This window comes from Lynx rufus, unplaced genomic scaffold, assembly GCF_022079265.1.
Source record: "Lynx rufus isolate CCGP_SWC_20201006 ecotype Redwood Valley unplaced genomic scaffold, mLynRuf1.p SCAF_10, whole genome shotgun sequence".
In the NCBI taxonomy this organism is placed as follows: domain Eukaryota; kingdom Metazoa; phylum Chordata; class Mammalia; order Carnivora; family Felidae; genus Lynx; species Lynx rufus.
The window spans coordinates 28,335,742-28,360,462 of NW_025814824.1; the positions used below are offsets into that span (position 1 = coordinate 28,335,742).

The following is a 24,721-nucleotide window of genomic DNA, read 5'->3' on the forward strand; positions in this document are numbered from 1 at the left end:
CCTGGTATGAATGAATACCAGGTACCCCCCACCCTCATTCACCTGTTCATTCATCCTCATGGTGATCTATGCTTTTCTTATTCTTTGTAGATTTCTCACTGCTCAATCCAAACTGGATTTCTCTCTCCACAGTCATCTGCTCAGCTATTTATTATATAAACTTTCAGGGAAGTTTCAGAGGAAGAAACTGTGAGGCCCCAGGGAAGCCACCCCAAAATGTGCCACCATGGCATATTGACTATCTTGAGTTGAAGCTACTTGGGATACAGCCGGTGCAAGAACACCCAGGCTGTCACATGCCCCTCCTGAAAGCAGGAAATGAGTGGCCCATATGAAAGGTCCCCTCCCTGTACTATGAGGTAAAGAGACATCCTTATCAGCAGAGATGGGGCTTCAAACCTGAAAAAGCTGTAGAAACAAACCTTGTTACTTTTTTACTCATCTACAACCTCAGCCCAGATTCCACTTAGAATTCCTGCAATTTAAAACTCCCACACACCTTTTCTCTTTTTCCTGTCAATTCCTCACAAATTATTGTCTTTGTCCAAAATATATAAGACTGCAAAAAAACAAAACAAAACAAAACAAAACAAAAAAACCTGTCTGCCTTGGCCATTTCTTTGGGCTTAAATTCATTAGTGGGCCTACCTGCCTATGTAATAAAACTTTGAGGGTTTTTTTTTTTTTCCTCCTGTTAACCTGTCTCATGTCAATTAAATTCTTAAACCAGTTGGAAGAATTTTGGAGGAATGAGGATATTTCTTCCTCCCTACAAAACCATTGCATTTTTACTACAAAGAAGTTTATGTATCAAAAACAGAGCACACCTCAACATATGAAAGTAAATTTTATTTTAAAAGGTAAAACTTTCATGCAACTTTTAAACATGAACATTCAGGGGCACCTGGGTGTCTCAGTTCACTGAGTGTCTGACCTCAGTTCAGGTCATGATCTGATGATTTGTGGGTTCGAGACCCACATTGGGCTCTGGGATGACAGCTCAGAGCCCAAAACCTGCTTGAGATTCTGTGTCTCCCTCTCTGGTCTCCCCCAGTCACCCCTGTCTGCCTGTCTCTCTTTCAAAAATAAATTTTAAAAAATTAAAACATGAAATTCAAAAGTTATTAAGCAACTTAATCACACACTGTTGATTAGAGCAGGGATTAAAGAAGTAGTTTCGTCACCAGCGTAAACACTAACAGAATTCGTCACAACTTGGATCTCCAGTGATTCAAGTGTTTTACCCCACAAAATAAGATGTGATCAACTTTAGAATAAAATACATTTCCTGGATATTCTGTTATCAGTCAAGGCCTTCTTCATCACCATCATCTCACACGATAGGAAAGCTGGCCCTGGTGGCGATTCCACAGTTGTTATTCCGGTCTCTGGCCATTTTTATGTAGCCACCCATGCCCCAGTCAGTGCCCCAGCTGAAAGAAGACAGGGTTTTCCAACTATTACAAACAACCGAAAACATACATCTTTCGAACAATAGCATCCAGTATTGAGCAGTGCACCAGAGGCCAGGACAGATTCAGGAAGAATCAGGAGAGGCCGTTCTTGTTCATGGTTGAGTTCTAACCCAGCACAGACATTTCACAGAACTGCAGTGTGAACAGGAAAAGGAAACCCTTGGGACCTGGGTGTGATATAGAATATTGAAAAACTTCCAATTTAGAAATACAGTGGTACCAAAACTATATCAGGACCCTAGCAAGCTTGAGACAGTATCTTAATGTTGTCATCATATGACTATGTCTGTGCTCCCCACTAGATGGGGTAAACGATGCTGGGATTTCAGAAGTGTGCTCAAGGGTTGGGGGACCTGTGTCCAAACACTGGTTCCAAGAAACATTCCCTTTTCAAATTCAAAAGTACGTATTCCTCGATTTTCATACCTGTTCTTGACAAACCAATATTTTTGGTTATCGGATTCTTTTCCTTGAAAGCCATAGCCAACCACCAGAACACCGTGATTCAGGTCTTCACTGCTGCACTTTGGATCATAATAAATGCCTGGGAAGTAATATTCAATGCTGAGTGAGGATTCCCACGTGACATGTGATAGTAACCCAGCCTATCAACCACAGTAGGGGAGGCATTTCAAAATTCAGTTGTGATATTGATATGAATTCAGATGAGATTTAAAAGTCAGATATTTTTGTTTAGTGGGAAGGGGTGGGGATTTGGGCCCTCATCTCACTCCAGGAGAAATGCTAACTGTCACAATCCCTTTTGAAAATAATAGTCAAGGGGCATTAAAAAAATCACCTGCCAAAACCTTATTATTCTACTTGTAGGATGTCAACCTAGGGAAACAGCAGAGAACATAAAATTACTTGAGCCAAGAGCTACTTTCCACTGTTAATTTCAGTATCAAAATTCTTTAAAAGTTATCAAGGTCTAACATTTGGAAAAAAGTAAAGTAAGCTCTACTAATTAAATTATGTTGTCATTTAAATATATTTATTATATACTTACACTCGTGGGGATTTGGGCCAAGTAATGGCAAATGGAAACAGCAGACATAAATATTACATGTACAGAATGAACAACTATATTAAATCCACACACCCCAAAATTATACATTGAATTCTACATACCAAAGTGTCATTCTTGCTGTTTCTTAGGGTGATTTTCCAATTTTTCTATATCAACAAATGCTTACCTCCTTTATAGAAGCGGAAGGTATCCAAGCTTCCATCTATAGCAGCAGAGATGGATCCCATGTTTTTCATTGCCACCAAGAGGGCCTCCTCCCGCCGAGGAATTGTCTGAAAGGCAGTGACATTGGCAGCAGAATACTCAGGCCTGTATTTGCAGGGTCCATCCTTTGAATAGTAAAGGAAAAGAAACTTGATTATGACCATCCACTTCCTGGGGAACATGACTTCAAGGCAGCTTACAGGTAAAAGATTTCCAAGTCAAGTTTGTTGTGAAGCAACCCAGGAGGTGAAAGGCTATTTATTGTCTTAAAATTAAAAAACTAATTGGTGGCTCAGCAGGTTAAGCATACAACTCTTGATTTTGGCTCAGGTCATGATCTCACAGTCATGGGATCGAGACCCATGTTGGGCTCTGTACGGAGCATGGAGCCTGCTTGTGATTCTCTCTCTCTCTCTCTCTCTCTCTCTCTCTCTCTGGACCCCTTCCACTCTCATGCTCTCCCTCTCTTTCTCTCTCTCAAAATTAATAAAAAAACCTTTTTTAAAAAAAGCAAAACTAACTGGTGTGGATTCAATGAAACACTCATGGTCTACCTGTCCATAAGAAGTTTTTCACTCTGGGGAAATCCGTACCTTGTGTAAAAGGTATGCATATCTCCATGTAATGTAGAAATAAAAACAGCTATGTGGTAACCATCTAAGCAGAGAACAATACCAGGCTAATACCGTTTAATGACAGTCTTGACAGACTGCAGATAGAGAGTCTACAATTGGAAATGTGAATGTTAAACATGGTGTCTGTTTTCTTCAAAAGCATTCAACTCTAAGGACAGAGCTGGAATGGTGACAAGTGAGGAGCTCTACTCACTCTTGCAACATATGGATAGGATTCTTCTGTGTCCAGACCTCTGTTGTTCCTAACATACTGGAAGGCATTGCTCATTAGACCACCATTGCAGCCCTCATTGCCTTCAGCCTGAGAGCAGTCCAGGAGGTTCTGCACACTCAAGGAAACACGTTTGCCGTATTTCCGGAATATCTGTCCTTCGATGGCACCAGTTGCACTAAAAGCCCAGCCAGAAGCACACCGACCCTGAAAACAAATTATAAAGGTCGTAGTCTACAAAACAAATAGCAAGAGTGAAAACAGTCCATCTATATGAAAACTTTAAAACATAGCAACGGCAGGGTGCCTGGGTGGCTCATGGTTAAGCGTCGGACTTCAGGCTCAGGTCATGATCTCAAGGCTTGTGGTCTACCTTCATCTACTCTGCATCAGGCTCTGTGATGACAGCTCAGGCTGGAGCCTGCTTTGGATTCTGTGTCTCCCTCTCTCTTTGCCCCTCCCCAACTCGTTCACTCTTTCTTTCTCTCAAAAATAAATGAACATTAAACAAAATAAATAAATATAACTACAATATATTTTTCCACAGCAGGAAACCATAGCAGCGAGCCACTTTCTTTTTGGCTTTCCTCTTGGAGAGAGACCTGATGAGTAGTCATCCTTGATACTCACAAGACTAATATCAGGTGTCTGTCTCCTATTCATAGGTAAGGAGATACCAGCAGGGAAAGGGACTTTAAACACTGTCCCATTCTCATTCTTCTGGATTTTAAGTCCAATCATCATGTGCCTGAATTCTTCATTGGTCTTCAGGGAAAAGAAAGTAGAATATTGACAAGCATGAGATTTTGGGGGGAAAGTACTGAGAGAAACAACAAAACTTTCAGCAAATCTGTGCCACACTCACCATGTCACCAAAGCCATTCATTGCCATCAAGAAGCTATGTTTCCCTTGAAGGTATTCCCTATTGTGCTGCATAATCATTTTCATATTCTTCTGCCACACGGCTCTTCTGCATTCTTCAACCTACAGGCAAACATATAACATATCATTTTTATTTGTGTTTAAAACCTGTGCTCTCTGTGCTCCTGTGCTCTCTGTGCTCACAGAGAGGAGGAGAAACCACAGCCATGGATGGTCTTATGCTTCTGGGAGCTGTTCTCCAGCAACCACACAGCAGGACATATGCCCACACTCTGCACACTCATGGTGTTGTGCTTACTGCTTTGGTAAGAGTGGTCTCAAGATGCTACTCTGTGCTACAAACTCCCACCAGCACGGGCATTCTCTGTGAGTCCCCTAGATAGTTTAGATTTTAGATGTTACCAACCACACCATATTGTTTTCCATGTGTCTCCTTCCACCGGATCCACTGTGCATCTAAACTTTGATCAAGCTCTATAGTAGCTGAGACTATTCCCAAGCAAAGTGCAGTCAGGAAGTCAAAAGGATGCATGTTTCAAAACCTAGGAAGCAAAAAAAAGAGAATCTGATTAGACTGATCTGTCTAAAAATCCATCCTCCTTTCTTCTAGATGTTAGAGCCACTATGGTGGAGTAAAAACATTGAATTTATCCTCCCAAGTACTTACAGAAGGATAACACTGCTCACCTGATCATGCAGCTGTGCAGATGCTCTCGGCAGGTGTAGCCCCAGGGCTTTCTGGTGCTGGGCAGTGACTCTGAGGCCACTCACTTAAATCCCTGGGGTTTGGCCTGATTGGCCCTATCTATATGGCCCAGTACACTGTAATCTTCCCGATCTGCTTTTGTTTCCCAAGCTGATGACTTCTATTCTGATGTTTTCTTGATGATAATTGCTTGTTCTTTACAGAAGAAAAACTTGTTGACAATGGTCTGGGCTCACTTTCCTGTCAAATGGTCCTTAACTGGTTTGACTAAAACAATAGAGCAGTCACAGTGGTCCAGCTAAGGGTCCAAAAGAAAAAGTTGATGATTATTCAACAAAGAAAATAATGTTAAACTTCCATTTAGTTGATGCCATTATAAGATATGAAAAAAGTGTGTATTAAAGGCACACTGAAATATATTTAGTGGTGATTTAGTGATCTGTGTCCCTGCATGTCAAATCTGAGGACAGGGAGCTGGGAGGAGCTTGGGACTCCCCTTATTTCATTCTCAGAGGCTACATATCAAAGATTCAAAGCCACTGGTGGAATGGCACCCGGGTGACCGTCATTCCATAGGCAGGGGACAGAGGAACTATTGGGATCTCTAGCCTGTGACCTGAGAACCCCTTTCTTCTGTTTCTCATTCTTTCCTGATTGCCTTTCCACTGGAAGGTTACATGCTTGGGCCTGTCTCAGGGGGAATCCAGGTGTGCTTTCCATTTTCTAGCATCCCCTAAAGTACTCTGTAGAGCTCTGGCCCTACTTGGGGAACGTGGGAGCATTCACTGGGTTGCATTGGACTCTGGGAAAATAGGCTTCAGCAACTGGAAGGCTAAGTGATCAAAAGGAGAAAAGCCATATGATTATTTTAATAGATGCTTTTTAAAAATAAAAAGAAACATGCTATTTCAAATCAGTGGGAAGAGAACGGTCAATAAATAGCTAGTCATCTAGGAAAAATTAGAAGCAGATCCACAAAACGTATTACTGATGGATTCCAGAATTCAACATAAAAAAACAAAAGTATGAAAGTATTAAAAACATAAAAGAAAATGTATTTATGACCTTACACGGGACCAAAGACACTAAGCACAAAGTGTAAAGAAAAGATAGATGTGATTACGTCAAAATGGGAATTACACCCCACGAACAAAGTTAAAAGACACTCCACAGCACAGGAGAAAAACGTTTGTAACATGTAACACAAAGTGCACATCAAAGATCATACCTATTAAGAGGGAAAAGATACATCACTTCAGAGAGATAAACTAAGGATATAAGACTACAGTTTGTGAAGAGAAAATACAAATAGTAGATGAAGCCATGGGAGACGGTGAGCCTCCCTGAGGATCAGGAAATCAGAAGAACATGGCCCATCCGTTCTCACTTAGCAGATGCACAATAAACAGTAGCGACTGATCCTTTCAGATGTCCTCAGGTGCTGGGACACGGCCCTCTTCTGCCTGATGGAGAGACAGATCACAGGACGGCCACGGGACAGCAACGTGGCAGCTCTGTGGACGTTGAGAAGTTTAGATAAGCAGGCCCTCTGACCTGCGGGTCAACAGGAAAACCTAGATGAGCCTTTCTAAAGTTACATATTGTCTGTAAGAGCAAAAATATGGGAAGGATCGAAGTGTCCAGCAGTAGGGAGATGGTTGACTGTGGAAAGCTCTTCAGTGGTTTGAGAAAGTTGGGAATTACTTAGAAACCCGCTCCAGCTTTTATGAGCTTGGAAATCAATCCCTTACCTGGTTCAAGGGACATCACAATAGACGAATGTGAAAAGAAATATATTGGTGCCATGCTAAGTAAGGCCTTTTGCTTCCACCTATCCTGATGACAATTAACACCGTCTTGACTCTCTATTCACTTCCTGTAATGAAACTAACCACTTTCTATAATAATAATAATAATAATTGCAAAGAAGGGAAAAAGGCATGAGAAAGATATGCTAGGAGATGGTGGGTGGGTCTATAAGATGGGTCTGTGTATCAGTCTGAGGTCCCCAGAGAAACAGAACAGAGTTTAAGCCCTCCACCCCACGTAAACACACACACACACACACACACACACACACACACACTGTGTCACAGTCTAGATGCAGCATTCCTTCTTCCGCAGAAACCTCAGTTTTGTTCCTAAGACATTCTACTATTCGCTGAGGCTGCAGGGGTTTGGGACACACTCCCCCAAAGTAAGCGACTGTGGCATATTGGTTGTTTTGAGCTGCAGGCACTTGAGAAGCAGCAGATGCAGGAAGGGCTCTCTAACATCCCCTTTCCAGAAGCAGGTCATAAAATTTCCCCGAGAAAGGTGTTCTCCCTTGAGAAAGGATCCAGCAAGAGAGAATCCTGACCAACGGAGGCTGGGAGTCAACACCGAACGCATCTATGCAAACAATTCCTAAATAATCCTGTTCTTCCACTAGTTTTGTCCCCTGCCCCCCAAAGTATCTCCTTGTCACTCCCCACAACTTACTGTGCTTTGTCTTGTCATTTCTTTACAAATTTATCAAGACTTCCTCTAAAGTTATAGAAGCTTCCAGCTGTGGTCACCCCTTGGGGTATTTAATTCGATTGTGAAGGCCCCCATGTCAATATAAAAATTTAATACACTTGGATGCTTCCTCTGATGAATTTGCCTTATGTCAGTTTAATCTCATGTTAGACCAGAGATCTTTTTTTTTTAATTTTTTTTTTGACGTTTATTTTTGAGACAGAGAGAGACAAAGCATGAATGGGGGAGGGTCAGAGAGAGGGAGACACAGAATCTGAAACAGGCTCCAGGCTCTGAGCTGTCAGCACAGAGCCCGACGCGGGGCTCGAACTCACAGACCGCGAGATCATGACCTGAGCCGAAGTCGGCCGCTTAACCGACTGAGCCACCCAGGCGCCCCAAGACCAGAGATCTTAAGAGCACAGGAAAACATTTTTCAGCCATGTGTGCTCAGGTGTGGGTTCTGCGTCCTGGCTGGGAACTCGTTCCCCACGCCCCACTGTCCTCCACCTGACTTGTGTAGATTCTTGTTGCAGAGGGGAACTGTTCTAAGGTCACTGCCCCATGATCTGCACACTAGAGGCTCAGTGAGCACTTGAATCAGAGGAATCCAAGCAGTCTGGGCAATAATCCAACACAGGCTGTGCCAAATGGTGTTACTAGAAAGGTCAGGCTTGGTGCCAACAATCACCTGTACAGGAGGAGATCCCACCCCAACCACACAGGGCTTGGGTTGAATGCAGGTGAAATGTGGGCCCCACGGCCCCCTCCTCCAAGCACATTGTAGCAGTCTACACAGCACACAAGCGTTTGCAGGGACTGGACAGGAAGTATGCTGTTGCAGGGAAGATGCACAGCCCGCTGCACCCCTGCTTGCTCAGAGCTCATGATCTAGACAGGTGGGCAGCAGAAGATCCCGGCTGGCTGGTCACACTCACAGGACAGCACCAGGGAGCTGGACCCCAGGAGGTCAGCACTGTCCTCCTGAGACCACAGACCACCATCTTACCCAATGTGTTCCTTGCTCTTTTTCCAGGACAGAGTGAAACAGCTTCCCACGCTCGCCTGCTCACTGGGAAGCAAGGTGAATCACTTTTTACTGTGGTGAAATATGCACAACAAAATTGACCCTTTTAACCATTTTACTTTAGTGCAGTCACACTGTTGCAACCCTTACCACTATCCATTTCCAGAATGTTCCTCATCTCACATTGAACTCTGTCCCCATGAAACCCTAACACCCCTCTCCCCTCTCCTCTCAGCCACTCAATTTTGACTGTGATGGGGATAATATTTTTGGAAGGCTTATGTTCATTTTTGATTCACATTCGTATATGCAACACACCCTTGATTCACCAGAAGCATCCATTGCCTTGGGAAGTGTAGTAAAGGAGACATGAAAATAAAAGTCAAATGTTCAGGATTTAACTTGCAAAACCAGAGTTTTGAGCTCCAGGCTTTCAATAATAAGCCAGGCTTTATAGATAGATACACTGTCCTTCCAAATGCCAGACGCTCAGGAGAAGCTGGGTGGCACTGAGGATCTCCGACTCACAATCACCTTGTCTTCCACTGTGCACGTCTTCAAGAGACAAAGGAATCCACAAGCAGCACCATAACTAGTTGTCTTAGAAATGTTTACATGGCTATCGTGGATGAGGATTCCAGGCTTCTCTGTCACGTGGAAGGAAGGACAGGGATGGGAAGTTCAGGCGGGAACATGAACACTCTTATGAAGTAAAACCTGCTCTTCCCATTCTCCATCCCAGAGTCTATGGAATAGAGATGCACTGACCCTTGTGTTTCATGGCAGGCCGTGGTCTGACATGTGCATGACTCCAGGTTTCCTACTAACGCTGGGATCTGTGAGCACATTTCAAGTACAGCCAGAATCACTGGTCTTCCCAAAGGGAGGCCCTGCCTGCGGAACACAGGATGAGTTTTACAGTGTCAGGGGACAGGATCCATGTGGCTACGAAATATTTCATGGGCAGGGCCTGTGGGGCTTTCCCTGCATTTCTATGCACAGCACAGAACAAATGCTTCTAGACAAGCAAAACAGCAATAAACCTGAAAGCCACACTGCCCACAGCAATGTGGTCACTAGTCTTGTGAAATGGAGAAGAAATAGGACCATAGGATGCTTTTGTTCTAAGATTAAGTTATTCAATTGAAAAATGTCCAGGGGCAGCTGGGTGGTTCAGTCAGTTAAGCATGTGACTTCTGTTCAGGTCATGATCTCGCAGTTTGTGAGTTTGAGCCACAAGCTGAGCTGACAGCTCAGATCCTGGAGCCTGCTTCAGATTCTGTGTCTCCCTCTCTCTCTGCCCCTCCCCTGCTCGCACTCTGTCTCTCAAAAAATAAATAAATGTTAAAAATTAAAAAAAAAAGAACAAAGAAAAAATGTCCACAATTCTGAGGCTCTGACTCTCTTAGATTTCAGATTTCTTTGTTTTAAATGCTTGTTTTCTTTCTTTCTGTTTCTCTTGATAGCCAATACAATGTTTTAAAACTATTTTACCATGACTGGTGATTGCGCTGGGAAGCTGTTGCTGTTTCTAAGTGGTCTTACTCTGTGTAACAGAGTGTCAGTCTCCATGTTCTTCGTGAAATTCACACAGTGTGGGAACCTCCGGCACACAGTAGGGCTGCTCAGGTTCTGGAGTCAGCAAATGAAAAGCTCGTCTATGTTAAAAACAGTCTCAAACTACTTTGGGAACAGAGGTAGTAAAGCTTATTCTTATTTATTTTCAGAATAGCGTTTTGCCAAAATGATAAATGGAAACGAACTATGTTGGAAGTCCACGTTTGTCCAGTTTATGGGGCATAAGTTAGATGTCACCAGGAGAAACAATCAGGTAAGGCCACAAATCAGAACATTCTACAGGATAACCAATTTTGCATGTTGGCCCTGGAGCTGGGTGTTCCCCACATGATGGGTCTTTTGTGGTGTCCTTGCTATGTACAGTCCTTGTTGACTGATAAGTTCCCCCAGTCAGGGGGAGCCTTTCCCAATGGGAGGCCAGGCAGGGCCCCAGCTGGACAGCAGGCTCCCAGGCGCAGAGATGTGAGGAGGCTGGAGAAGTGGGGACCTGGGCCAGGTGGCAGGGAGCCTCACAGGGAGAAAAGCCCAGAGTGCTAGTGAGGCTATGTCCCCAGTGAAGGGAGCCCACAGAGGAATTCAGCCCCTCAGACCAGACTGAGAAGGATGCAGACCCCCAGAGACTGGCTAATATTGTTGCAATTCAACGAGCATTCAAATAAGTCAGCAAATGAGAAAACTCCACATGTCTGAAGATTCTAAAACTTACGTTTCAATAAAAAATATCTAACTTGATAGAGGTTTTCCAGATTTGGAAAAAACTCTTAAAACTGCATCCATAATGAGTTTTGAAGCTGAAGGTTTTCTAAACTACTAATAACTATAATATTGACCAACATTTTTGTTTCTCATGATGGTAGGAAGATTGAATTTTCTTTCCATTCATGCTAAAACGTGACATAAAATCTGTTATATTTAGTGAAACAATGTTGTAAAAAAATATTATAAGGTATGGCAAAAATTCATTAATAAATTCATATTTTTCTAGGAAAAGTTCTCAGCGTGCTCTTTCAGTCCCTGGAATGTGGAAAATGGACACTCATGGATAAATCAGTGAGTCTCAAGGCTCTTGCCCAGGAGATCAAGTTTTTAGGGCTAGAAAATCCTTTACGTCATTAAAAAACATACACACATAATAACACAAACTTACATATATATGTATATATACACATGTATGTGTGTATATATATGTATGTGTATATATACGTATATATACACACATACACTTACACATAGGCACACATATAGTTACATACATTCATTCATTCGTGCACATATATACATATGCACACACAAACACATGCGCATGTATGCATACACACTTTCACAGTATCTAAATATATACATACACTCATAACACACACTTGCTCATACACAATATTATACTTTAAATACTTAGCACAGGAGAATAACTGGCCCCCAAGTGTGGGCAGACAGCCTGACAATTATTCTGAATTATAATAATTAAATATAAAATTCTATTTAACATCTTAAACCCTTTGTTTCAGGTCACAGAGAGAATGGCTTAATCAAACCCTCTGAAAGTCTCTTTAGTTGTAAATTCCATGATTTCAGGGGGACAAGGCACATCATCCTCCCCAGAGCTGGCCTAAGTACCCTCTCTGTGCCCCTGACAGGAGCCCCACAGGGTAGAGTCATAGCATCTGGCACCCGGCCAGGCTCCCTCACCAAACATCAGCCCCAAGAGGGAGGGCACATCACAGTCCCACCTCGGGGGAACCTCTGCTGTAGAAACCTGTGCAACTTCTTTCCTGCCCCTCCTCCCCATGCCCACACTCTTCTTCATTCTTTAGGAGCAAAGACTTGGCCCTGTGAGCGATAGTCACAACCAGCAAGCATCTGAGGATGGGGTTCTAGAAGATTAGCAGCATTATCCTGAGTCATTTCTCGCTCTGGTCACACACATTTCCAGAGGTGCCCATGGAATCTCCTTAAAATCCCCTTCCAGGGTCTCCTCCCTGGCCCTCCCTCCTCCAGGGTATTCAGTGGGGACCTGTGCTCCCACCCCTGTCCTGGCCTGTGTCTGGAAGCTACTGAGTTCCAGGCTGAGGGGGCTGAGGCCCCAGCCTGTCAGCAACACATGACCTTTGGTTGCGAAGATGAAGTCTGATCTTACTCTCAGGTGGCCATCCAAAATACAGCTCCAATCCCTGGAAATAACACCCAGAAACAATTTTTCAGGCACTGTTGACTTGACCCTGGTAACCTCCCTGGATAAGCAGGCACATGAGTGAACCTGACTCTGTGCCTTCTTGTGAGCCTGGGGCTGGCACTCACCATAGCTGCTCAGCCATGGTCTCTAGACAATGAATCTGATAACTGCCCACCTTATAAACAGTTTGGCTCAAGTCCTCAAGAATCAAAAGTCTGGACAAGACTATGATTCAAACTGGGGGAAAAATGGAAAAACAAAAGAGAAAAAAGTCAAACAAAATTTTTAATTCTTCCTCCTCTGATACCACTTTAGATGTTTCCCTAAAGTAACACATCTCAAATTCTTGCAAAGTGCATTGGATCATGTTTTCTATCTCAGCCCTTTTTGGGAGCCCAGCTTCTCTGCATACTCTAAACACAGTGGGCAATTTTGCACACTCCTCTGCAAACTTTTCTCTTACCTGGTTATTTTTAACTTTCAGCTTGATGGGTCTTTTTACTTTGTTTTTAAGAAATTGTGGTAAGAGAGACAAACCTCAAAATTGGTCGTTTTAGCACATTTACCTGCGGGGTGCAGGAGCAGCCAATCCTGTGCACCCTCAGCACCAGCCTTCTCCAGAACGTTTCTCATCTTGCAAACCTGGAAACTACTCCTCACAAAGACAGTCATTTTCAGCCTCAGGTCTCCCAACCTCCCTCAGGTTTTACAGCCTGCCTGCCATCTAGCGGCTGCTTGCGCAGGTACAGCCAGGCCGGCCCTTGGTGTTGGAGGGGCTCTCCCAGGGTCACGCCATCCAGGTTTAGTGACAGCCCCGTGGACTCTGGACGTTGATGAGTCTCATTTGGCTGCAGGGGCTGAGCCATGTTCTGGTTTCTTCCTCCTGCAGGGGGTGGAGCCAGCTACGCATGGTGGGACTTCACCAGACAGTTCCCACCTCACCTGATTTCAGGAACAGAACACCCTGAAGGCCCCCCTGGCCTCTCCCCGGAGGGCTTTCCCAGGATGGGGCAGTGAGCGCAGTGGTCCTTAAGCCCTTCGGGTTTGGGTTATACGCCTCGTTGTTTTACTTTAACATTCCCGGAGCCCAGGCAGCCCCACATCCTGATGAACATGTGCCCAGTCCTGGCACCTGCATCTGAGAAAAGTAGACAGACTCTTGCCATCCTTTGCTTTTCTTTGCCCAGAGCTCTTCTGGCCCCTTCCCTGTTAACAGAACTCTCCCCATGGGGAGGATGGCTCCTTTCCCAGCACCGCCCCGGGGCCCTGGGGCCCTGGGGCCCTGGGGCCAGACCACCAGGGAACTCCATCTCCCCACCCCTTGATGTTTATGTGGGCCCACTCCAGAACCCATGCTGGACCAGTCAGAACCTTCTGTGGAGCTCTGCACACAGAGAAAGACAGAGACAACCCTGACTTCTGGGTTCGGGCAGTGTGGTGCCACATCCCTGTACGTGAGGGTCTCTTTGAAGCAAGAGAGAGAGCCGTGGCCATTCAGGAGAATGTTGCCATGAGAAAAGAGCATCCACTCTTCTAAGGAAGGGACGCCCCGAAAGGTGGACCCCATGGACGGCGTCTCCCAGGCTTGCCTGTCATTGGGCTTCTACTTAGGGTCGGCTAATGGGGGGCACTGCACGGGCTGGGGGAGATTAGGCTCACGTGTTTCCTCCCCCATCACTCAGTGCTGCTTCTCTGACTCCAGCTGTGTGTCTGTGACTCTAAATTCTTGAGCAGCCTCACCCCTGGGCTCCAGCTTCCCCAGGAAAGGATTTATCCCTGTGTCTTTCTGCCCCAGGGGAGGTAATGGCTTCCTTCTGTCCCAGCCTCCACATGCTTCACTGTCTCTTGGGTCTTCCTGTGAATTTTGCCCATGACTCTGCCTTTCATTAATGTCCCCACCAGGACCCTGACTGATGTGGATCAAGCACTACCACTCAGGTCCGAGAGACCGTTTTGTGTCAAAGGCAACAATAAGTGCACACAGGGGCTGTCCGTGGTTTTCGGTGCCACTGAGTGTCACAGTGAGAAAGGTCTTCCTTTATGGAATCCCCTCCAGGGCTTTCGGTCGCTCTAGGGGCAGGTCTTGGTTTGTGGCCTGAAGTTCATCCCGGCTAATCTCCCCTGCTGAGAAAGCAGGACTGAGCAACTGCACGTACCAGATGTCAGCCCCGTGGTTGGCGGTTCACGCAGTATTTCTATCAATGGCAGCAATAGTGCTTTTCCGTTATGGGAAGGATATTAACGATCCACTTTTCAAGTCCACGTCTGTTAGTAAATGGAAATAATGGATCAATTTTGAAATATCTCATGAACATGTATGGTGAGACCTGTGAGGTTAGCTGGAAACACGATTTGGGTCCCTTGCGTCTGTACCTAGAGCCTGGGGGCCTCAGGAGTGGTGCCCATGGACCCACGGCCCCATTACTAGCACGTCTGCCTGTCTCTCCTCCATTGTCCTGAGGGCAGAGCTAGTCTGTCTGCCTCAGGACTGGGACTTGGGTGGTGAGAGGTGGTTCCCCATAAGTGCACTGGGGGAGGGACCCGGGGAGCTGAGATACAGCTGTAGTTAGCACCTTAGGTTGCAGGGAATAGTAACACACAATGCAAAGTCCTGAAGAATTGACCATTTCCCCCGGGCTGCCTGGCTTTCACAGTCGGTGAGCGATACACCAAGTGAGCCCTTGTATGAGAGCAAAGATTTCAGACTGAGGACAAGCCCAATGGGAAAATTCAAGGCAGGAAGGAGAAAAGCAGGAACAGTTACTCTTAAGTGAATAGGTCTCTCTCATTATACAAGTAGGACACTTGGCCAATAGAAATGTAAAGAAGAAATGACGCAACCCTCAGTGGCAACGTGGGCCCCGTCGCAGTGTGCTTCTCTGCAGACTCTTAGTCCAAGTGGCGAAGGCTCTCGGGTTTCCCGAGAAGGGGTCTGTCCACTCCCCGTGGCGTCAAACCTGTGTCCTGGACAAGCACCGTCAGGGATGGACTGTCTCAGTGGCACCATGGCCTCCGGCTTCCTAGGAGCAGACCAGATTTGCCAAATGAAAGGCATTCCGGTACCTGCTGCAGGAATTTTTTGTCGGGAGGACAAAAGATTGGGACAGGCTTGTACACAGTATTACAACAATAATGATTTCATGTGGAGACATTAAAATTACAGAGGGAAAACATTAATTTTTGCTAACTGCTGGCCCCTAGTGGCCTGATGGAGAAGCCCCTTTGCAAGCTGGGCAGAAGACCCTCCCTTGTTCTCCTCTCTGGGGACAGAGGGCAGCAGCCTCTGCAAGAGGCCCAAATACCCAACTTGTCCAGTGACATCTCTTCAAGTGTGAATGGTGGCAGCAAATCCAGTTTTCCTCCTCCCTCCCTCACCCATGTGCACAGCACTGCCAGACCCTGGGTTTCAGCCTCTGCCTTCGTCACAGGCACATTATGTCTCTGAGCCCCGGGTTACTTCTCCCCGAAGGGGGTTTATCACACAAGCTCACCAAGTCCAGAGAATCCGGTGAGGTGACACATGTGTGGCACCTGGACCAGGTCAGCAGCCTCCCCGGGAGACCCGCTGCATCTCTGTGCTGATTGCAGCTGGGGTGGCTCCTGGGTCCAAAGGGCACATCCTCCTGACAGAACCTTCTGTCACCAGGCCCCAAGTCCCAAGTCTCCCTAAGCAGTGGCTGAGGGATGCTGCCACACACAGTGACACTTGTGGATAATCCCACCACCCTGAGCTGCATTTTATCAAGAATCTACTTGCAGATTCTTCAAGTTAGGGACAATCGATGAGAAGGAAGATGAATGGAGACATGACTTCTGAGGGGTGAGGGGTGAGTAGCAAATAACATTTCTCTCTCCCCAGGAACCATGTGTCACTTGTTGTGCGGCTGGTTCAGGGTAACTCCTAGGCTCCTGGAGCATAATCTTCATTACCCATGAGGACCTATGAAATTTCCAGGTGACAGATATAAACAGATTTCTTTGTCTCTCTATCTCTGTCTCTCTCCCTGCCTATCCTTGTCTGTCTGTCACCAAAATTTGTCTCTGTCTCTCTCAGTCTCGGTCTCTCTCTCTCTCTGTCTCTCACTCAGGCACACAAGTTCTCATCCTATCCTGCCTCCCCTGTGGTTCAGACTGGAATAAATTTAACCCCACAGCAGGGAGCTGGCTCCCTCTAGGGGGAACAGCAGGAATTGTGAGGGAACTTGACCTACAACTAGAAGCACTGGCCTGGTCCATATTCAGAGTCTGAGCCTAATCATTAAATCAGGAAAACTGCCGCCCGCAGAGAAGGTGTAACCCATCCTACATTTATAAATCAAATCAAAACTACAGAAGAAAATGAAAAATGCGTGTATGAGATTGCCTTTATGCTGAAGTCATCACTAGGCACTGGCAAAAGAACCAGATGCTTCATGAACTGCCAGCTGCGTTGCAAGGGCAGCCCGCTTGGCCCCTCCAGGCTTCAGTGAAATTGTGGAGAGATACCCTGTAGGCTCTCGTGTGGACATCTATGAGGTGTCATATGTACTGTATTTTGTCCAGTGCTCTGCACACACTTGGTGCTCAGAAAGTAGTAGCAATATGTATGAGCAACATTGTAGACATCAATCCAGTTTGGTAATTTCTTCCCAAAGTATCAATTCTTCTGTGTTCACAAAAAATAAGTGGAAAGGGCATGTTAACCTCAGTAAACTGTCCTCCGTTCCCAACAAATTCAACTCAGATGTCCTTCCTCATGGAGAGAGGGATCACATAGAAACATCATCTATAATACCATTGTTTTTGATGTGGCTACAGATATGACACTATGTGATATCATGTACACAAGTGAATTTGAGGTACAAAATTGAAACTGTTATAGAAAATCAATGATAGGCTATATTCTTATTTTCCCAAAGGTAATTTCCTCACTTGAGGGGATCTGGAGAAATAAAATCCCAACAAAGCTCCATGTGAGTGAGTGCGCAATCCCAACATTAAGCCACATTACGGAGCATTCATTCCAACATCACCAACTTCGAGATGCACAGGAACAGGATTCCGTAGGAACCCAATTGTGCTGCCCTCTGCTCTCACGTCACTGGGTGTGCCCAGCATTCCAAGAAGAAAGCCTAAGGCAAGGACCCATCCTGAGGCCAATGCTGGATCTGTGCAATCTGGAAGCTGTGTTCATCGAAGCTCATTGTGTCTTCAAGGGCTGGGTCCCACCTTTCCTCCCAATAGAACACGATGCCATGTGCAGTTTACACATTTGTGATTTGGACTTTTGCTTTCTGTGACCATGATTTCAGTGAGGCTTGTCCTTGCTATTGCTGGGACATCTGCAAGTGCAGGCCGGGAAGGGGGTGGACACAGGGCCCACAGCCAGGCTGACCACACCTAAGGCCACCAAGGCACTAGGAGACACGAGCCAAGCAACCAACACAAAGCAGCACTCCTCCTAGGCTGTGACAGGAGACAGCACAAAGCAAGCACGGAGTGGAGAGACAGGAGTCAGGGAGGAGGCGACTATGTGCTGGCTTGCAGGGCTGGGGTGAGGGCGGGAACCTTGTGGAGCTGGTGGAGAAGAGTCTGGGACAGTGTCTTCTGAAGAAGTTTCTCAGCTGCACACACTTAAGGATCCCACCAGGGTGGTTTTCCCAGACCCCGAGGGGCCCAACAAGTGCTTTTGATTCCACCCTGGATGTTAAGGAGGGTCACAGATACTGGAGGAAGGGTCCTCAGTGCGTATCCTGAACACAGGTGACCAAAGGTGTGTTACTCACAGAAAAAGGCAAGGCCCTGAGCAGATTTTAAATTTTGCCCCAGGTTCAGAATTCCTGCCTGGTCTGTGCTTTTTGTGATAAGAACTTTTAAGAGCTACTCCCTTAGGAACTTTCAAATATGCAATAGAGTGTTATGAACTGTGGTCCCATCCTGTACAGTACATCCTGGGACTTACTTATTTTATACCTGGAAGTGGTACCCTGGTCAGCGATGCTACCCATGTCTGATTCTGTCCCGTTGCATCTAAAAACAATTCATGTAAAGTGCACACAACAGATAACTGACCATTTTAGCCATTTCAGAGGGACTGAAACTCTGTGGCTTTACTACATGTACAATGTGTACAACCAGCATAGCTCTGGGTTCCAGAGCATTTCCACCCCTTAAGGAAGCTCCGTAGCTATAACCAGTCACCGCCTTTCCCTGCCTGGGCCCTGGCAACCACCGGTGAGCTGTCACCAGGGATGTGCCCGCGCCCATGGTATTTTGGTGCACAAGAAATGGGGTGGAGTAACTCCCATGAAGCTGTCAATTTAAAAGGGAACCAGAGTCAGCCTGTCAGCCTGGCCCAGGGGCCCCTGCCCCTCTGTGTGGAGGGGTCCCGTTCCCTCATGACACTGTGATGGCACCAGATGCTGAGAAGGGGCATCAGGAAGTACATACACGATGCTGTATGGGGCCGGAGGACCCCGTAATCTTCCCACTGTCCTCTCTCAGCCCTACATGGAGAAGCAGGATTATTCACAGGTTCACTCACTCACTCATTTATGGAGGCCCCCATAGGCTGAGCAAAGTGCAGGGAACAGGAAGGTGTAGACCCGGCCCAGATCCGTGTCCTGAGGAGACACAGACACATGAACACTGACACCAAACCCAACAAGAACTCTGATAGGATGGTGTGGGTGGGTGCTCTGTGCACCCAGAGAGCCCACTTCTACACCTGCACAGTCAGGGATGGCTTTCACTGCCCTTGCTCCAATCGGCCTCACAGCCAGCCTGCTCTCCCACCCCCAGCCTGATCCTGGCCCCAGAACAGGGTCTGTTGGAGTGTGGGGTGCAGCCTCCGGGGGATTCCCTCCTGACCCAAGATGGTCCAGCTGCTTTAGCCTGGAGGGCGCAGTTGGGTGAGGCTTGGTGTAATAGTTCTGCTCTCCACTAGGTGACACTGCTTAGTTTACTGGGATGGATCAGTGTACAAGTGGAAATAGATTACCCAGCTCTCCAGTCTGGCACTGGAAATTGGCGCTCTCACTCACCCAAAATCAAGCACCCCTCTTTGTCTCAGGCCTCCTCCACTCCCCGCCTCTACCCCGTCTGTGTCCAAGCTGTTCACTTGCCCAGCGGCACCTTCCTCCAGAGTTTTATCTCAGATGGGGTGTTGTTTTAAAACCACACGCTTCAGAGACTCCCACAGTTCGGACCCGTGCCAACTCTCTGAGGGAGGGTCTCACTGAGCAATGGCCAGTGCTGGTTTGCCCCAGAAAACGTTTGTGTGGTCGGGAAGCAGCAGAGGTTCAGAGATTATGACAAACCACAACATACAGCGGGCACCAGGTTTTGCCGCAGTCTGGTGTCTTTGTCCCAATACCCGCAAACGTGGCTGCTCTCTGGGGTCCTGTGGGACCTTTGCCTGCAGGGAGGCCTTATGGCCTCTACTAAATGCACACCAAGCAGGGAAACTGCTTCTCCCCATGTGGCACATGGACACCTCAGATCCTGCTGCCTGTTCCTGGGGATTCGCCCTGCTTCCTCACCAGAGCACCACCAGGCACTGAGCTCCAAAATTTCGGACTCTGCTCTTCACTTATTATAGAATCTTGGTGGTATTGAAACCCTCTTCTTTCTCCCTGTAAATGATTTGGGGAACAGATTTCTTGTTCAGTCTCCTGCAAGTATTTTCACTCTTTCTCTCCAGCTACTTTTTTCTTTTTTTTGGAAGGGGGGGTGTGCCTTTTGTGCATGATCCCGATAGGCCATACTCTCCCCATTTCTCTTTCTCTCTCTGTTCTCTCTCCATGAAAATGGCCCCCTTCCCTCCGCAGCCTTTCTCTCCCCACTTCACCTCTCCACACCGCAGACTTGCCAAGTTCTTTAGCTCAAGTTATGCAGATAGTTGCACTAATCCTCAGATCAATTCCCTAGGAGTTCAAAATGGTTTGGTGGTGATCTAGCTGCATTTCAGGGATAAGACAATTCAGGGTCCCCATGCTGCTCTGTCATCTTAAACCCTCCCTTATCATCTTTATTTCTATTTAAGCCAACTCAGGGCACCCAGGTGGCTCAGTCCATTAAGCGTCTGACTTAGGCTCAGGTCATCATCTCACACTTGTGAATTCAAGCCCTGTGTTGGTCTCTGTACTGACAGCTCTGAGCCTGGAGCCTGCTTCAGATTCTGTGTGTGTGTCTCTCTCTCTACCCCTACCCCATTCATGCTCTGTCTCTGTCTCTCAAAAATAAATAAACATTAAAAAAAATTAAAACCAACTCAACTGCACCAAGTGGACATGCTCACAGAAAGGAGGAGAAACCATAGCCAGGGATGGCCTGATGCTTCTGGGAGCTGTTCTCTAGCAATCACACAGCAGGACATATGCCCATGTTGTGCACAGTTACAGTGCCCTGCTTACTGCCTTGGTAAGATCAGCCTCAAGAAGATACTCTCTGCTTGTTATGCTAAGTGAAATAAGCCATACAGAGAAAGACAGATCCCATAAGTTGTCACTCTTAATGTGGATCCTGAGAAACTTAACAGACCATGGGGGAGGGGAAGGGGAAAAAAAAAGTTAGAGAGGGAGGGAGCCAAACCATAAGAGACTCTTAAAAACTGAGAATAAACTGAGGGTTGATGGGGGGGTGGGAGGGAGGGGAAAGTGGGTGATGGGCATTGAGGAGGGCACCTGTTGGGATGAGCACTGCGTGTTGTATGGAAACCAATTTGACAATAAATTTCATATAAATAAATAGATAGATAAATAAATAAATAAAAATTTAAAAATTTTTAAAATTAAAAAAAAGACAAATATATGCTATGGAAATATTCTGGATTAAAAGAGGCTAAAAAATTCTGACAACTAAATGCAATACCTAACTCTAGACTGGATCTTTGTATTGAAGGCATGAAAATGTTACCATAGGCTATTATCAGGTCAAGTGACCAGAATATGGATAGTAGCTCAAATAAAAATATTACATCAATGTAAAAAAAAAAAACATACTCCCTGCTATGAACTCCCACCAGCACAGACTGTTCTCTGCAAGGGTCCCTCTGGAAAGCTTAAATGTTACCAACCATGCCATATAGCTTCCCGTGTGTTGCCTTCCACTGGGACCATAGGTCATCTAAGCTCTGGTTGAGTTGCGGAGCAGCTGAGGCTATTCCCAAGCAAAGGGCAGCCAGGAAGAGAGAAGGATGCATGTTTCAAAACCTAGGAAAGCAAAACACATGAGTTTCTAATTAAACCAAACTGTCTAAAAGCTATCTCCTTTCTTCTGAGATGTTAGAGCCACCCTGATAGAGAAGAAATACTCCCAAGTGTTTGCACAGGGCTGGGGAGGAAGGCTGAGGACGTGGGATTTGCAGGAGACTTGCAGGACTGCTCCCCACCCTGCAACCATTTCCATTTCCAGGGCATGTGGACAGGGGCACATGGCATGGCCATCCACAGCCCAGTAGGTGGGGTGTATGATGGGGCCAGGCTCAAGGACAGCACCTTCTGTGAGCTCTGAACCTCTAAACCAAAAGGTGGTGGCCAAGCTGGTTTGGGAGTGGCCCATCCCCTCAGGAGTGGCCCTGCACCTCACCTGTGCCAGGCGCAGCCCCACTGAGCTGACAGAAGGATCTGCCCTGAGCCAACCCCCCGCCTTTCAGGCCACATTCTCCATGTGGAAAACCTTACCAAGGTTCCCAAGGGAATGGGCGGTGGTGCTCACAGGGCTTTCATAGTGACAGGACACAGTTATGCTAATAAATGAAGGTACATATTTGCCTGTCTTGTTTTGTGTAAATAAAGGCTATTGCCAGCAGGTCTTGAAAGCCAAGAAACCACAAAACTCAATGGGCATGGGTTGAGCATTTAAAGGCTGCTAGAGCTCTGACCATCTCAAAGAGACACCCATGATGGCAGAAGGTGGTCATAGAACAGGTTAGACGGACACCAGGTCACCTGTCAGCCTCAAGAAAATTTTCCTGTAACTTGGTACCCTGTGACACACCACACAGCCCTCAACCCCATGACACCTCCCTTTCAGGTATTAGCTTGGCTCCACAAAACCCAAAGCCGTAACTACTGGGATCCTTAAATTCTAGAGTCAGGTGTGCTAGCTTTTCACACACCTGCTTACTTTCTGTCCAAGAACTGTAGTCCCAGAAGGTACAGATATCTAGAAAGATGAAAACATTTATTAAAAATAACCTAGAATTATAGTGGCCATTATGGGGAATTTCCAGTTGGACAGAACTATTCACTTAAGATGTATACATGAAAGTCAGGGTTCTCAGTTTAAATAAACAGAATGGGGTACTTATTTTAATGCATATGCAGAAGACTCCAAAAGCCTTCAGTATTCCAAAATAGCTGCATTGAAAGATTCACTACAAAAGGCTACTGACAAATTAGAAACACAAGAGGTGCTTAAGACCAAAGACTGTAAGACTGACTTACGTCCTCCACCTCCTCAGCCCTCCTTGCCCTGAGTGCTGCATCTGCTACTTTCCTGTCCCAGGTGCCTTTCCACCTGAACACACACTCACCTTTTTACAGGACACCACCTGAGGTTACAGATGATCCTCCTGAGAGGCCTTTCATTGTTGGTCAAGGACTGAACTGAGGCCCACAGTAAAATATTTCTTTTTTTTAATGTTTATTTATTATTCAGAGACAGAGCATGAGCATGGGAGGGGCAGAGAGAGGGGAGACTCAGAATGTGAAGCAGGCTCCAGGCTCTGTGCAGACAGCTCAGAGCCTGACATGGGCCTCGAACCCAGGAACCATGAGATCATGACCTGAGCCAAAGTCGGACATTTAACTGACTGAGCCACCCAGGCGCCCCGCCCACAGTAAAACATTTCTTAAACCTGAGCAGGGCCCCCAAAAGTTTTTAGTTTGTTTGTTTCTTATTTATTTATTTATTTATTTATTTATTTATTTATTTATGTATTTATCTATTTGTCTGTGTTTGTTTCATTTTTAAAAAATATTTATTTATTGATTTTGAGACAGACTGCACTTGAGAGCCAAGGAAGGAAAGAGAAAGAGGGAGAAAGAGAATCCCAGGCAAGGTCCATGCCAGCAGCACAGAGCCTGACTAGAGACTTGATCTCACGAACCATGAGATCATGACCTAAGCTGAAATCAAGAGTCTGATGCTTAACCAATTGAGCCATGCAGACGCCCCTTTTTCTTTCATTTTTAAATCAATTCCTCCTGAGAAATAAAAATTCATATTATCCCTTCCTTTCCATGTCCAGTCTCATTAGTTATGGATCCTTTTTTCCCAGGAATAACTATTTCCTTCTTGTCCATTTGGTTTTACATCCTAAGAATGTGGCTTGGCTTTCCACTTGCCGGGGCTCTCTCTTCAGCTATCTTTGGGAGTGGCTCTAGATCTTGTCAAAGTAGTACTGTTTACACCCTTTTGGAGGATCTCTTTCAGGTCCATGATGTTGTTTAATACTACCAGAAATGTTATTGGTTTTCCTGGCTAAAAACTGATAATACATTTTTAAAATTTTTTATAACTCTATAAGAAAAACTTACACCAAAATTAAAGTTGATCATCAGAGCCTGCTGGAATTTTTTTGTCTTAATTTTTTTTCAATTTTTAATTTTTAGGCCTTATTCTACCAAACAGAAAAATAAAAACAGATCCAAAGTAAAAGGTTTTTTTAAGATTTTATTTTTTAAGTAATCTCTACACCCGACATGAGGCTTGAACCAACAACCCAGAGATCAAGAGTTACATGTTCTATCAACTGAGCCAGCCAGGCTCCCCCAAACTAGTAAGTTTTATATCTATTTCATGACAGTAATTTTACACCAGAAGCTATAAGGTCTGCGACTCTGTACATTGACGTTCACATTTTTATGTGTTGTAAACGCTTCCACATTCAGATGGCATTGCTAAAATTCCCTTGTGAAGACCTCTATTTACCTGGTTCAAAGGCAAATGACCGTAAGCACTGGGCATTCTAAAACTGCAAAAGGTAGAGACCAACCCAAATACTTTCAAGTTCAAAGGATCTAAGAAATTACTTGATAAGGTACTTTAAGTTTGATGGTTTAATTAACACAAACACATCTTTAGAGTTATCAACAGTAAATAAACAGACTTGTATTCTACCTGAGTTTACTAACCAAATAAGTTATCTCTTATAAGATCTTACAGCCACAAAAAAATAAATAAATAAAATAATAGCCTAGGGTAAAACTTACTTTGTCTAATGCCTAATAAAGCTTTGTAAGTAATCTGCACAAAATTGTTAAAAACAAGTAGATTAAATCTCAAGTTTTGGAGCAAATTTTTTAAATGTGGATGCAG

The 24,721-nt window shown here is 45.5% G+C and overlaps 1 protein-coding gene across 2 annotated transcripts; it reads right to left on the minus strand.

Annotated features, from left to right (window-relative positions):
- Window positions 1–1,293: 1,293 nt before the first annotated feature.
- LOC124525250 (procathepsin L-like) lies at window positions 1,294–21,599 on the minus strand. Of its 2 annotated transcripts, XM_047097717.1 has the most exons (8): window positions 21,474–21,599; window positions 13,576–13,595; window positions 4,421–4,523; window positions 4,186–4,320; window positions 3,538–3,762; window positions 2,672–2,834; window positions 1,902–2,019; window positions 1,294–1,433 (listed from the first exon to the last, which is right to left on the minus strand). In XM_047097717.1, the coding sequence occupies exons 1-8, from the start codon at window positions 21,597–21,599 to the stop codon at window positions 1,334–1,336; spliced, it is 990 nt and encodes a 329-aa protein (XP_046953673.1). In that variant the 3' UTR covers window positions 1,294–1,333. The 2 variants fall into 2 exon arrangements, with proteins under 2 accessions (XP_046953673.1, XP_046953674.1); XM_047097718.1 differs by lacking the exons at window positions 13,576–13,595; window positions 21,474–21,599 and adding an exon at window positions 4,845–4,970 and having other exon boundaries at window positions 4,421–4,540.
- Between the last annotated feature and the right edge of the window lie 3,122 nt (window positions 21,600–24,721).

Excerpts from the sequence above, each read along its gene's own strand:
- LOC124525250 (XM_047097717.1), bottom strand. The coding sequence starts at position 21,599 with ATGCATCCTTCTCTCTTCCTGGCTGCCCTTTGCTTGGGAATAGCCTCA. Across the intron at positions 13,596-21,473 it reads ACGGGAAGCTATATGGCATG|AAAAGCAAAGGATGGCAAGA; the intron begins GTTGGTAACATT and ends CTCTGGGCAAAG. Across the intron at positions 4,524-13,575 it reads AAAAGCAAAGGATGGCAAGA|AGCCGTGTGGCAGAAGAATA; the intron begins GTCTGTCTACTT and ends AGAATGCAGAAG.